Source organism: Rana temporaria, chromosome 9 (genome assembly GCF_905171775.1).
Source record: "Rana temporaria chromosome 9, aRanTem1.1, whole genome shotgun sequence".
Lineage (NCBI taxonomy): Eukaryota > Metazoa > Chordata > Amphibia > Anura > Ranidae > Rana > Rana temporaria.
In genome coordinates this window covers 22251020-22263882 of record NC_053497.1, presented here as the reverse complement: position 1 = coordinate 22263882, position 12863 = coordinate 22251020, and the positions used below count along the sequence as shown (strand labels likewise).

At 51.2% G+C, this 12863-nt stretch overlaps 1 protein-coding gene across 1 annotated transcript in view; it reads right to left on the bottom strand.

The window, feature by feature from the left end:
• Positions 1–12500, bottom strand: part of IRAK1 (interleukin 1 receptor associated kinase 1) — a 106546-nt gene extending 94046 nt beyond the window's left edge. The window contains exon 1 of the mRNA XM_040322944.1: positions 12207–12500. Within this exon, the coding sequence (XP_040178878.1) occupies positions 12207–12342 (136 nt within the window). The 5' untranslated portion in view covers positions 12343–12500. The remainder of the gene's footprint in view (positions 1–12206) is intronic.
• Positions 12501–12863: the final 363 nt, after the last annotated feature.

Genomic DNA, 12863 nt, shown 5'->3' with positions numbered 1-12863 from the left:
GATTGGAATGTAAAACATCTGCTATACGGTACATGGCCAACAAAGGAAACAGAGAAAGCTATTCAAAGCACTAAAATACTATTTTACAGGTATGTGGCCTATTACTGGAACCCGCGAGATACCGGGATTTTGAAGACAAGTAATCTCTGAGGTTTGCTTTGATGTGTATTTAGGGAAAAAAAAAAAAAAATGCATTGAAGTGGCTTATTTTTAATCTTAAACCACTTCAGCTCCAGAAGGTTTTACCCCCCTTAAAGCGGGGGTTCGCCCTGTTAAAAAAAAATAAAAAGTTTTTTTTTATTAGACCATTAAATTCGGCATCGTAGCGCGAGCTACGGTATGCCGGTCTTACATTTTTTATGCCCGTACTCACTGCGGTATCGCTGATTGAAGAATCCGGGGAATGGGCGTTCCTATGGTGAGAGAAGGTGATTGACGGCCGGCCCTGGCACGTCACGCTTCTCCGGAAATAGCCGAAATAGGCTTGGCTATTCACGGCGCCTGCGCATAGCCTGTGCGCAGGCGTCGTGAATAGCCGAGACCTACTCCGGCTGTCTTCGGGGAGCGTGACGTGCCAGAGCCGGCCGTCAATCATCCTCCCTCTCCATAGGCACGCCCATTCCCCGCGGGAGTCGATTTCTTCAATCAGCGATACCACAGTGAGTACGGGGATTAAAAATTTAAGACCGGCATACCGTAGCTCGCGCTACGATGCCGAATTTAATGGTCTAATGATGGAAAGGAGGGTGAACTACCGCTTTAATGACCAGAGCAGTTTTTGCAATTCGGCAAGGCGTCGCTTTAACTGACAATTGCGCGGTTCGTGCGACGTTGTACCCAAACAAAATTGGTGTCCTTTTTTCCCCACAAATAGAGCTTTCTTTTGGTGGTATTTGATCACCTCTGTGGTTTTGTTTTTTTGCGCTAAAAACAATAAAAAGAGCAACAATTTTGAAAAAACAAAACAATATTTTTTACTATAATAAATATCCCACATTTATTTATTTTTTAAATACATTTCTTCGTCAGTTTAGGCCAGGGGTCTCCAAACTGCGGCTTGGGGGCCCTTTGCTTACCTTTATCAGGCCCTCGGGGCACTATTCCTCCCACCGATATGAGATGCTATTCATCTCACTGACAACAACGATGGAACACTATTCCTCCCCCTGATACCAATGATGGGACACTATTCCTCCCACTGACACCAAAGATGGGACACTATTCCTCCCCCTGATACCAATGATGGGGCACTATTCCTCCCACTGACGCCAATGATGGGACACTATTCCTCCCCCTGACGCCAATGATGGGGCACTATTCCTCCCACTGATGCCAATGATGGGACACTATTCCTCCCACTGACGCCAATGATGGGACACTATTCCTCCCACTGACGCCAATGATGGGACACTATTCCTCCCCCTGACACCAATGATGGGACACTATTCCTCCCACTGATACCAATGATGGGGCCTTACTCCTCCCACTGACACCAATGATGGGGCACTATTCCTCCCACTGACGCCAATGATGGGACACTATTCCTCCCCCTGACGCCAATGATGGGGCACTATTCCTCCCACTGACGCCAATGATGGGACACTATTCCTCCCCCTGACACCAATGATGGGACACTATTCCTTCCACTGACACCAGTGATGGGGCACTATTCCTCCCACTGACACCAATGATGGGGCACTATTCCTCCCACTGACACCAATGATGGGGCACTATTCCTTCCACTGACACCAATGATGGGACACTATTCCTATCACTGACACCAATGATGGGGCATTTGTACAAGGCAATCGCAGGCCGCCGGAGGACATTGAGTCCACCCCGACCCGCGTGCACGTGTGAAGTGGGACCACAACTGAGCCTGCGCGAGCCGCCATATACCTACAGCGATTCGCGCAGGAGAGCGATTGTGCCGTGGCAAGTTCTAAAGCAGTTAAAGAGAACCTGTACTTTACCCATCAGGGCAAAATCACAGCAGATTTATCTAAGGATTTCCGGTAAAATTCTAAATAAGAGAAAAAGAAAAGATGGTCCAATCACATGACCGGTTTCCAGCACCGGCCTCGGTGTAGAGGAGGGACAGCCGACAACGGGATACCCCATGGTAAGACTTTGCTCTGCAGCCATTGTTACTTCATCTCCTCAACACTGAAGTCAGCGCTGGGACCCGACCATGTGACCGGACCACAGCAGCTTAAGAATAGGCAAGTATAGACATCTTTTTCTTTTACAGGGTAGATTGAATAGTTAGAATTTGCTGTCTATAATTCCACTTTAAGGCCTCATGCACACTGGACGTTATATAAAAAAAAGACAGTAACTTTAGATGTAGAGTATGTTTTTTAGCGTTTTTTTGTCGTTCCGCTTTTTTTTCCTTTAAAGGAATACTTTAAAGAAAGCTTTTAATTTATGACTGCCTATCTCAATTCTTGAGGTGCTAAAACGGCAGGGCAGTACAAAACCCCCCCCCAAATGACTCCATTTTGGAAAGTAGACACCCCAAGGAAACTGCTGAGAGGCATGTAGAATAGTGATTGAATAATGACAAAAAAATAAATAAAAAATGTACAAAAAGTTGTCACTAAATGATATATTGCTCACACATGCCATGGTTATATGTGTAATTGCACCCCAAAATACATTCTGCTGCTTCTCCTAAGTACGGGGATACCACAAGTGTGGGACTTTTTGGGAGCCTAGCCGCGTATGGCCCCAAAAACCAAGCATCGCCTTCAGCATTTCTAAGGGCGCAAATTTTTGATTTCACTCCTCACTACCTATCACAGTTTCGAAGGCCATAAAATGCCAAAATAGCACAAAACCCCCCCCCCAAATGACCCCATTTTGGAAAGTAGACACCCCAAGCTATTTGCTGAGAGGCATAGTGAGAATTTTACAGCTTTCATTTTTAAAAATGAAGAAAGAATTTTTTTTTTTTTTTTTCTTTTTCACATTTTCAAAACTTTGTGACAAAATGCGAGATCTGCAAAATACTCCCCATACCTCTCAGCAAATAGCTTGGGGTGTCAACTTTCCAAAATGGGGTCATTTGGGGGGGTTTGTGCCATCTGGGCATTCCATGGCCTCCGAAACTGTGATAGGTAGTGAGGAGTGAAATCAAAAATGTACACCCTTAGAAAGCCTGAAGACGGTGATTGGTTTTTGTGGTCCCATAAGCGGCTAGGCTCCAAAAAAGTCCCACACATGTGGTATCCCCGTACTCAGGAGAAGCAGCAGAATGTATTTTGGGGTGTAATTCCACGTATGCCCATGGCGGGTGGGGGTACCTGACGCTTTATAAAAACCTGGCGGCGAACCTAAATAACTAACTGGCTAACCAGCGTCACCAGTAACACTTATACGGTGATCACTGATGAAAGGGTTCACTCTAGGGGCAATCAGGGGTTAAAACATTTATTTAGAAAATTTATGGGGGTACCCAACGCTATAAAAACCTGGTGGCGAACCTCAAAAAATAACTAGCTACCTAGCGGCACCAGCGACACGAATACAGCGATCAGAAAAACGATCGCTTAGTGACGCTGGCAATAGGGGGTGAAAGGGTTAACTCTAGGGCGGTGATCAAGGGGTTAAACCTTTATTAGGGGGGGGGGGTAGGGGGCTACACTGGACCTAAAGGGGCCGAAGACTAACTGCCCTGCAACTTTTAACTGTCACTAAATGCAGTGATCAGTAAATAAATGATCACTGCAATCAGTGACACTGTGACAGGGGGCTGGGGGGGGGTGGTGATCGGGGGGGTCACTGGGGAGGTTAAATGTGCTGTGTGTTGTGTGCTGTTGGTGCAACTCACTTTGTGATGTCTTCTCTCCTCTCGCCGAACGAAAATACCGCAGAGAGGAGAGATGACATCACTTCCTCCTGCCTGTGTTTACATTACACAGGCAGAGGAAGTCCTTCGGCGGAAGGAGATTGGCTGGGAGTGATCGCGAGGTTGTGGCCAGAAACGAACAACCGCCCCCTCATCCCGGATCGCTCCCAGAGGCTTACCGACCGCCGCATGTACCGGGGGGGGGTCCCGATCGGACCCCCGACCCACGTCTAGGCAGGGACGTACCGGCACGTCCATCTGCCTGTACGTGCCATTCTTCCGACGTATATATTTACATGCAGTGGTCGTCAAGTGGTTAATGTGAGAATCGTGAGAAAATTGCAATCTATCTATTGCGATTCTCAATTTAGCCAGAATAGTGCAGCTCTACAACTCAGCTGTTGGCTAATTTCCAGCTCCTATCTCTCCACAGTGACTCACCTGTTGATGATTCTGCCCGTCAGTCCTGCCTACTTAAAGCCTTCCAGCTCATTTGCGCTCTGCCTTCACCGACATCACAGAGACTTTCACCTGCGGTCCTGTTAAAGACTTTGCTCGGCTGACATCTCTTCTGGCTCCAGATCCTGCTTGCTGTTCTACTACGTATATATCTCTGGCTCTCTGACATTTGGCTTGGCCGACTATCCGATCCGGTTCCTGAACGCTGGCTATGTTTTGACTACGCTTACTCTGTTTATGTTTTTATTATTAAACTAGTGTGATTTAAGAGCCGGTTTACACAGGGGCGACTCGTCAGGCGACTCAGCCGCCTGACAAGTCGCGCTCCGCTCTGTTCAATAGAACCGTTCTAATAGGAGCGACTCAAGTCGCTCTGACTTAGAAAAATGTTCTTGTACGACTTGCATTGACTTCAATAAAGAAGTCATTTTGCAAGTCGCCCCTGAAGTCGTCCTGAGATCGCCTTGTCTCGGTCTGATTCATGGTTTCTGACAACACCTTACATCCCATTGCCTGTCACCAAGCACATATTTTCTCTCTCCATCCTCTTCTCTGTATGAAAAGGCATTCTGTTCTCTATAAATTGCTTTCTTTGTGTGAAATCCCCGGTGGATCCTGCTAGTTCCTCTGCTTTAAAAACTGACCAGAATAGGTATGCAAGCACAGCATGGTCAGTTTTTCTGGCTGTGCTGGGAACTCAGCCTGTTCTCCATCAGACTTGTCCTGCCACCCCCCCCCCCCTGCACAGCCGTTCAGTGCGTTGTTGTTTTTTCCTCCCCTAGTGCTTTATGCAGCTGAGAACAGAGGGTATGTGATCACTTGCCTTACATTTCTATTTTAAACTGAATGGGTTATTTTACAAAGTGAGGGTTCACATACACTTTCATTTTTACCCATAGATGGGTTTTAAAGGGTCACTAAAGGGGAAAAAAATGTCTTTAACCACTTCCATACCGGGCACTTATACACCTTCCCGCCCAGGCCAATTTTTAGCTTTCAGTGCTGTTGCACTTTGAATGACAATTGCGCGGTCATGCTACACTGTACCCAAACTAAATTTTTATCATTTTGTACCCACAAATAGAGCTTTCTTTTGGTGGTATTTGATCACCTCTGGGATTTTTATTTTCTGCAAAAAAAAAATTAAAAAATGACCGAAAATTTTGACAAAAAAAAAGTTTTTTTTGTTTGTTATAAAACATTGTAAATAAGTAAGTTTTCTCCTTCACTGATGGGCACTGATGGTACTGCACTGACGGGCACTGATAAGGCGGCACTGATGGGCACCGATGAGGTGGCACTGATGTGGTGGCATTTATGGGCACTGATGATGGGCACTGATAGGCGCCACGGTTAGGCGGCACGGATAGGGGGCGCGGATGGGCACGGATAGGCGGCACGGATAGGCGAAACGGATGGGCACAGATAGGCGGCGCGGATAGGCGGCGCGGATAGGCGGCGCGGATGGGCACGGATAGGCGGCGCGGATGGGCTTTGGACACGGTTGATCACGTGGTAAAGAGTCTTCGTCAGAGACTCTTTACCTAGACTGACACCCTGCAACAACGATTGCCACGATGCGTGCCCCCGGGGGCGCGCAGCGGCTCAATGTCCTGAGGACGTTATAGGACGTCCACTCAGGATATTGAAACCACTTTACCGACGTCTTTTTGCATAAGGCAGACGGCAAGTGGTTAAAATAACAAACATGTTATACTTACCTCCACTGCGCAGTTCGTTTTGCACAGAGTGGCCCCAAACCTAGTCTTCTGGGGTCCCTCGGCGGCTGTCTCTGGTCCTCCCCGCAAGAACTCAACACCTTAATGCGAGAGAGCTCACATGGTGATTAGTCCTTGCGGGCGCGCTCCCGTGATACAGCGAGCGGCCATAGCCGCTCGCTGTATCACTCGGCCGCGCCGCGTCACTGGATATGATTGACAGCAGCGCCAGCCAATGGCTGCGCTGCTCTCAATCCATCTGCTCTAGCCAATCAGCGGCCAGGCTGAGCGGCGAACAGGACTTTCGAGGGGTCAGGTAAGTAAAACGGGGGCTCGGGCGGCGTCATGAGATGTTTTTTCACCTTAATGCATAGATTGCATTAAGGTGTAAAAAACGTTTCCATTAACTGAAACACGTGTCTGCCAACAACAACAAAAGTCACAACTTGTTGTGAAACTCGAACAGGTATAATTACTAGTCATCCGTCGCTTCAGTTACTTTTAATCGAAACCACGTGTACTAATGAATGAAAGATTAAATCTGGGAGTAGTCTGCACTGACTGTGGAACGGTGAGAGGGGGGGGGGGGGGGGGTGAGCAGGGAGTCATGTGATCGGTATTGTCAATGACATAATCACACTGGGCTACAGAAGCTGCACAGTACGATCGATTTACTAAAACAGGAGATTGGCCAACACCATGTACAGCTGCACCGGATTTTGCAATCAGCTTCTTCAAATGAGCTTTGACAATAAAACCTGGAAGCTGATTGGTTACTATGCAGAGCTCCACCAGATTCTGCACTCACTGGCCCAGATTCAGGTAGAATTGCGCTATATTTGCGCGGGCACAGGGCAACGATCTTTCCCTGCGCCCACGCAAATATTTTGCGCTGCCCTCGATTCACGGAGCAGTAGCTCCGTGAATTGCGAGGGCGCGCCGGCAAAATTGCCCGGCGTAAGCGCGCGCAATGTAAATGATCCCGCCGGGGGCGGGAATCATTTAAATTAGGCGCGCTCCCGCGCCGAGCGTACAGCGCATGCTCCGTCAGGAAACTTTCCCGACGTGCATTGCGGCAAATGACGTCGCAAGGACGTCATTTGCTTCAAAGTGAACGTGAATGGCGTCCAGCGCCATTCACGAATCACTTACGCAAACGCCGTGAAATTCAAATTTCACGGCGCGGGGAGCGGCGGCTATACTTTAGCACTGGCTGCCCCTGCTATTAGAAAGGGCAGCCTTGCGCTAAAGTTGCCGTACGGAAACTCCGTACCTGGCTTACGCGGGGCCTGCGCAAGTTTGTGAATCAGTTGGTAGTATGCAATTTGCATACTACACGCCGATTACAATGGGAGCGCCCCCTAGCGGCAAGCACAAGAATGCAGCCTAAAATCTGCGAGGCATAAGAGTCTTATGCCGCGCAGATTTTAGGCTGCAATCGGTGTAACGAGGTTCCTGAATCAGGAGCACTCGTTACACCGGAGCAAGTAAGCAATTGCGCCGTGTAACTTATGGTTACACGGGCGCAATTGCTTCTTGAATCTGGGCCACTGTTGGAGAATTCTGTCAGATGAAGTGATCACCAGACAAAAAAAAATGTTTATTTTAGTTTTGGATGGCGTGGAGATGGATTAGAGCCCCTGTAATTTTTTATTGCTGTCAGCGCCCCCTTTAGGGAGATTCCTTTGCTCCGTTTACCATTATCATTGAAAGTGAAAGAACCCCCCCCCAAAAAAAAGCAAGGTTTTGGACTTGAGAGAATTCCTGAGCTCATCTCTAGTGGCTTTTCAAGTTCCAATGCAAAAAATATCTTCTGCCTAGAAGTAAATACATTTATACCGTCACAGAAAGGGGAAAAACAACCGAGCATCACTTCCCCTATAAATGTCTCATTGTTCACCTGTCAGGATCAGAAGTTTCCAACATCTACAAACTGACTAAAACAGGCCGCAGATCCCCCGAGCAACCCTCCCATGATAGACGCAGATCCCCCGAGCAACCCTCCAATGATAGACGCAGATCCCCCGAGCAACCCTCCCATGATAGACGCAAATAGGGTTGCCACCTCATCCCTTTAAAAAGGAACACATATTAATTACACAGGTTCTGTGGCTAATTAAGGTGGTAATTAGACTCATTTGGTGCCTTACCTGCATTAAATTAACCTCAGAACCTGTGTAATTCATATGTGTTCCTTTTTAAAGGGATGAGGTGGCAACCCTAGACGCAAATCACCCGAGCAACCCTCCCTTGATAGAACTGAAAATGAGATGTCATCAATAATCAGAAAAACCCCACAGAGCTATCAACATACAAACATGGAGACAGCATCCCTCATCTGTCCCTCATCATCATCATCATCTATCCCTTATTACTCCTCATTCATCTGTTCTTCCTCGCACCCCCTCATGAGCTGTCCCTCATCGTCATCATATGTCCCTCATCATCCCTCATTCATATGTCCCTCATCATCCCTCATCATCATCTGCCCCTTCTCACACCCCCCTCATCATCATCTGTCCCTTCTCACACCCCCCCCCTCGTCATCATCTGTCCCTTCTCACACCCCCCCCTCGTCATCATCTGTCCCTTCTCACACACCCCCCCTCCATCATCATCTGTCCCTTCTCACCCCCCCCCCCGTCATCATCTGTCCCTTCTCACACCCCCCCCCTCGTCACCATCTGTCCCTTCTCCCCCCCCCCCTCGTCATCATCTGTCCCTTCTCACACCCCCCCCTCGTCATCATCTGTCCCTTCTCACCCCCCCCCCCCTCGTCATCATCTGTCCCTTCTCACACCCCCCCCCCCTCGTCATCATCTGTCCCTTCTCACACACCCCTCCCCTCATTATCATCTGTCCCTTCTCACCCCCCCCCCCCCATCATCATCTGCCCCTTCTCACCCCCCCCATCATCATCTGCCCCTTCTCACCCCCCCCCATCATCATCTGCCCCTTCTCACCCCCCCCTTTGTCATCATCTGTCCCTTCTCACACACCCCCCTCGTCATCATCTGTCCCTTATCACACACCCCCCTCGTCATCATCTGTCCCTTCTCACACCCCCCCCCCCTCGTCATCATCTGTCCCTTCTCACACCCCCCCCCCTCGTCATCATCTGTCCCTTCTCACACCCCCCCCCTCGTCATCATCTGTCCCTTCTCACACACCCCCCTCGTCATCATCTGTCCCTTCTCACCCCCCCGTCATCATCTGTCCCTTCTCACCCCCCCCCCCCCCCGTCATCATCTGTCCCTTCTCACACACCCCCCTCGTCATCATCTGTCCCTTCTCACACACCCCCCTCGTCATCATCTGTCCCTTCTCACCCCCCCCCCTCGTCATCATCTGTCCCTTCTCACCCCCCCCCCCCTCGTCATCATCTGTCCCTTCTCACACACCCCCCCCTTGTCATCATCTGTCCCTTCTCACACACCCCCCTCGTCATCATCTGTCCCTTCTCACCCCCCCCGTCATCATCTGTCCCTTCTCACCCCCCCCCCCCCTCGTCATCATCTGTCCCTTCTCACACACCCCCCTCGTCATCATCTGTCCCTTCTCACACACCCCCCTCGTCATCATCTGTCCCTTCTCACCCCCCCCCCCTCGTCATCATCTGTCCCTTCTCACCCCCCCCCTCGTCATCATCTGTCCCTTCTCCCCCCCCCCCTCGTCATCATCTGTCCCTTCTCACACCCCCCCCCCTCGTCATCATCTGTCCCTTCTCACACACCCCTCCCCTCATTATCATCTGTCCCTTCTCCCCCCCCCCATCATCATCTGCCCCTTCTCACCCCCCCCATCATCATCTGCCCCTTCCCCCCCCCCCCCATCATCATCTGCCCCTTCTCACCCCCCCCCTTTGTCATCATCTGTCCCTTCTCACACACCCCCCTCGTCATCATCTGTCCCTTCTCACACACCCCCCTCGTCATCATCTGTCCCTTCTCACACCCCCCCCCCCTCGTCATCATCTGTCCCTTCTCACACCCCCCCCCCCCTCGTCATCATCTGTCCCTTCTCACACCCCCCCCTCGTCATCATCTGTCCCTTCTCACCCCCCCGTCATCATCTGTCCCTTCTCACACACCCCCCTCGTCATCATCTGTCCCTTCTCACCCCCCCCCCCTCGTCATCATCTGTCCCTTCTCACACACCCCCCTCGTCATCATCTGTCCCTTCTCACACACCCCCCTCGTCATCATCTGTCCCTTCTCACCCCCCCCCCCTCGTCATCATCTGTCCCTTCTCACCCCCCCCCTCATCATCTGTCCCTTCTCACACACCCCCCCCTCGTCATCATCTGTCCCTTCTCACACCCCCCCCTCGTCATCATCTGTCCCTTCTCACCCCCCCCCCCGTCATCATCTGTCCCTTCTCACACCCCCCTCCCCTCATTATCATCTGTCCCTTCTCACACCCCCCTCATCATCATCTGCCCCTTCTCACCCCCCCCCCCCCCATCATCATCTGCCCCTTCTCACCCCCCCCCCATCATCATCTGTCCCTTCTCACCCCCCCCCCATCATCATCTGCCCCTTCTCACCCCCCCCCCATCATCATCTGCCCCTTCTCTCTCCCCCCCCCATCATCATCTGTCCCTTCTCTCTCCCCCCCCCCCATCATCATCTGTCCCTTCTCACACACCCCCCTCGTCATCATCTGTCCCTTCTCACACCCCCCCCTCGTCATCTGTCCCTTCTCACCCCCCCCCCCTCGTCATCATCTGTCCCTTCTCACACCCCCCCCTCGTCATCATCTGTCCCTTCTCACACCCCCCCCTCGTCATCATCTGTCCCTTCTCACCCCCCCCCCCCGTCATCATCTGTCCCTTCTCACACCCCCCCCCCTCATTATCATCTGTCCCTTCTCACACCCCCCTCATCATCATCTGTCCCTTCTCACCCCCCCCCCCCATCATCATCTGCCCCTTCTCACCCCCCCCCATCATCATCTGCCCCTTCTCACCCCCCCCCCCATCATCATCTGCCCCTTCTCACCCCCCCATCATCATCTGCCCCTTCTCCCCCCCCCCCCCATCATCATCTGCCCCTTCTCACACCCCCCCCCATCATCATCTGCCCCTTCTCACACCCCCCCCTCGTCATCATCTGTCCCTTCTCACACACCCCCCTCGTCATCATCTGTCCCTTCTCACCCCCCCCCTCGTCATCATCTGTCCCTTCTCACACACCCCCCCCTCGTCATCATCTGTCCCTTCTCACACACCCCCCCCTCGTCATCATCTGTCCCTTCTCACACACCCCCCCCTCGTCATCATCTGTCCCTTCTCACACCCCCCCCCCCCTCGTCATCATCTGTCCCTTCTCACACCCCCCCCCTCGTCATCATCTGTCCCTTCTCACACCCCCCCCCCTCGTCATCATCTGTCCCTTCTCACACCCCCCCCCCCTCGTCATCATCTGTCCTTTCTCACACACCCCCCTCGTCATCATCTGTCCCTTCTCACACCCCCCCCCTCGTCATCATCTGTCCCTTCCCCCCCCCCCCCTCGTCATCATCTGTCCCTTCTCACCCCCCCTCATCATCATCTGTCCCTTCTCACCCCCCCTCAACATCATCTGTCCCTTCTCACCCCCCCTCAACATCATCTGTCCCTTCTCACCCCCCCTCATCATCATCTGTCTCTTCTCACCCCATCATCATCTGTCTCTTCTCACCCCATCATCATCATCTGTCTCTTCTCACCCCATCATCATCATCTGTCTCTTCTCACCCCATCATCATCTGTCTCTTCTCACCCCATCATCATCATCTGTCTCTTCTCACCCCATCATCATCATCTGTCTCTTCTCACCCCATCATCATCATCTGTCTCTTCTCACCCCATCATCATCATCTGTCTCTTCTCACCCCATCATCATCATCATAATCTGTCTTTCATTAACCCCCTCACCATCATCAGTCCCTCATCATCATAAGTCCCTCAGCATCATCAGTCCCTCATCATTCTTCATTCATCTATACCTCCTCACACCTTTATCAGCTGTCCCCCTTCGTCATCATCACCATATGTCCCTCCTCAATAATCTGTCCCCTAACCATCACATGTCCTGTCATCTGTCCCTCCTAACCCCATCATCAACTGTCCCCTCATTATCATCTGTCCCTTCACATGTATCCCCCCTCCCCCTCTTCTGTCAGCTGTCATCACTCACCGAACTTCTTCCAGTCAGAGTCCTCCAGAGAGTCCATCACCTCATAGAAGTTACACATGACGGCGGCGGGGACCTGGTAGAGGAAGATGTCCTCTATGGACATGGTGTCCGGTGTACAGAGCCCGGCTCCTCTCATACACACCACCTAACGAAAAACTCCATCACATGGGATCACTTCCCTTTACACATAGCCATGTCTATCCCGCCTGTGTGAGGGAGGCAGAGAACGTCCGCCCCCGGCGGCCATCTTGTGTGTGGCATCCCCGGGGACTTCACAGAATAAGGAAGAGAGAGGAGACTTTCCACAGGACGGACCTCTAATCCCTCACAGGAGCACAAGGGCTTATCAATATAAAAATGTGATATTAACACCCCTAATAAAAGGGAACTACACTCTGTCCACCCCCCAAAAAATATATTTACCCCTCATCCCTGTCACAAAAAAAACAACAACACATACAATACTATACAATGCACAGTCCAGCAATGTCCTGATTGAAGCAGAGCGTCTCCCTATTCCTTCTTCTCCAGTGCCGCCATCTTTACTGGAAATCCACCACATACAAGACATTCCCGTGTCGCCTCTACTCTCCGGGACCCCCGTTTCTACTCTCCGGGACCCCCACCTCTACTCTCCGGGACCCCCGTTTCTACTGT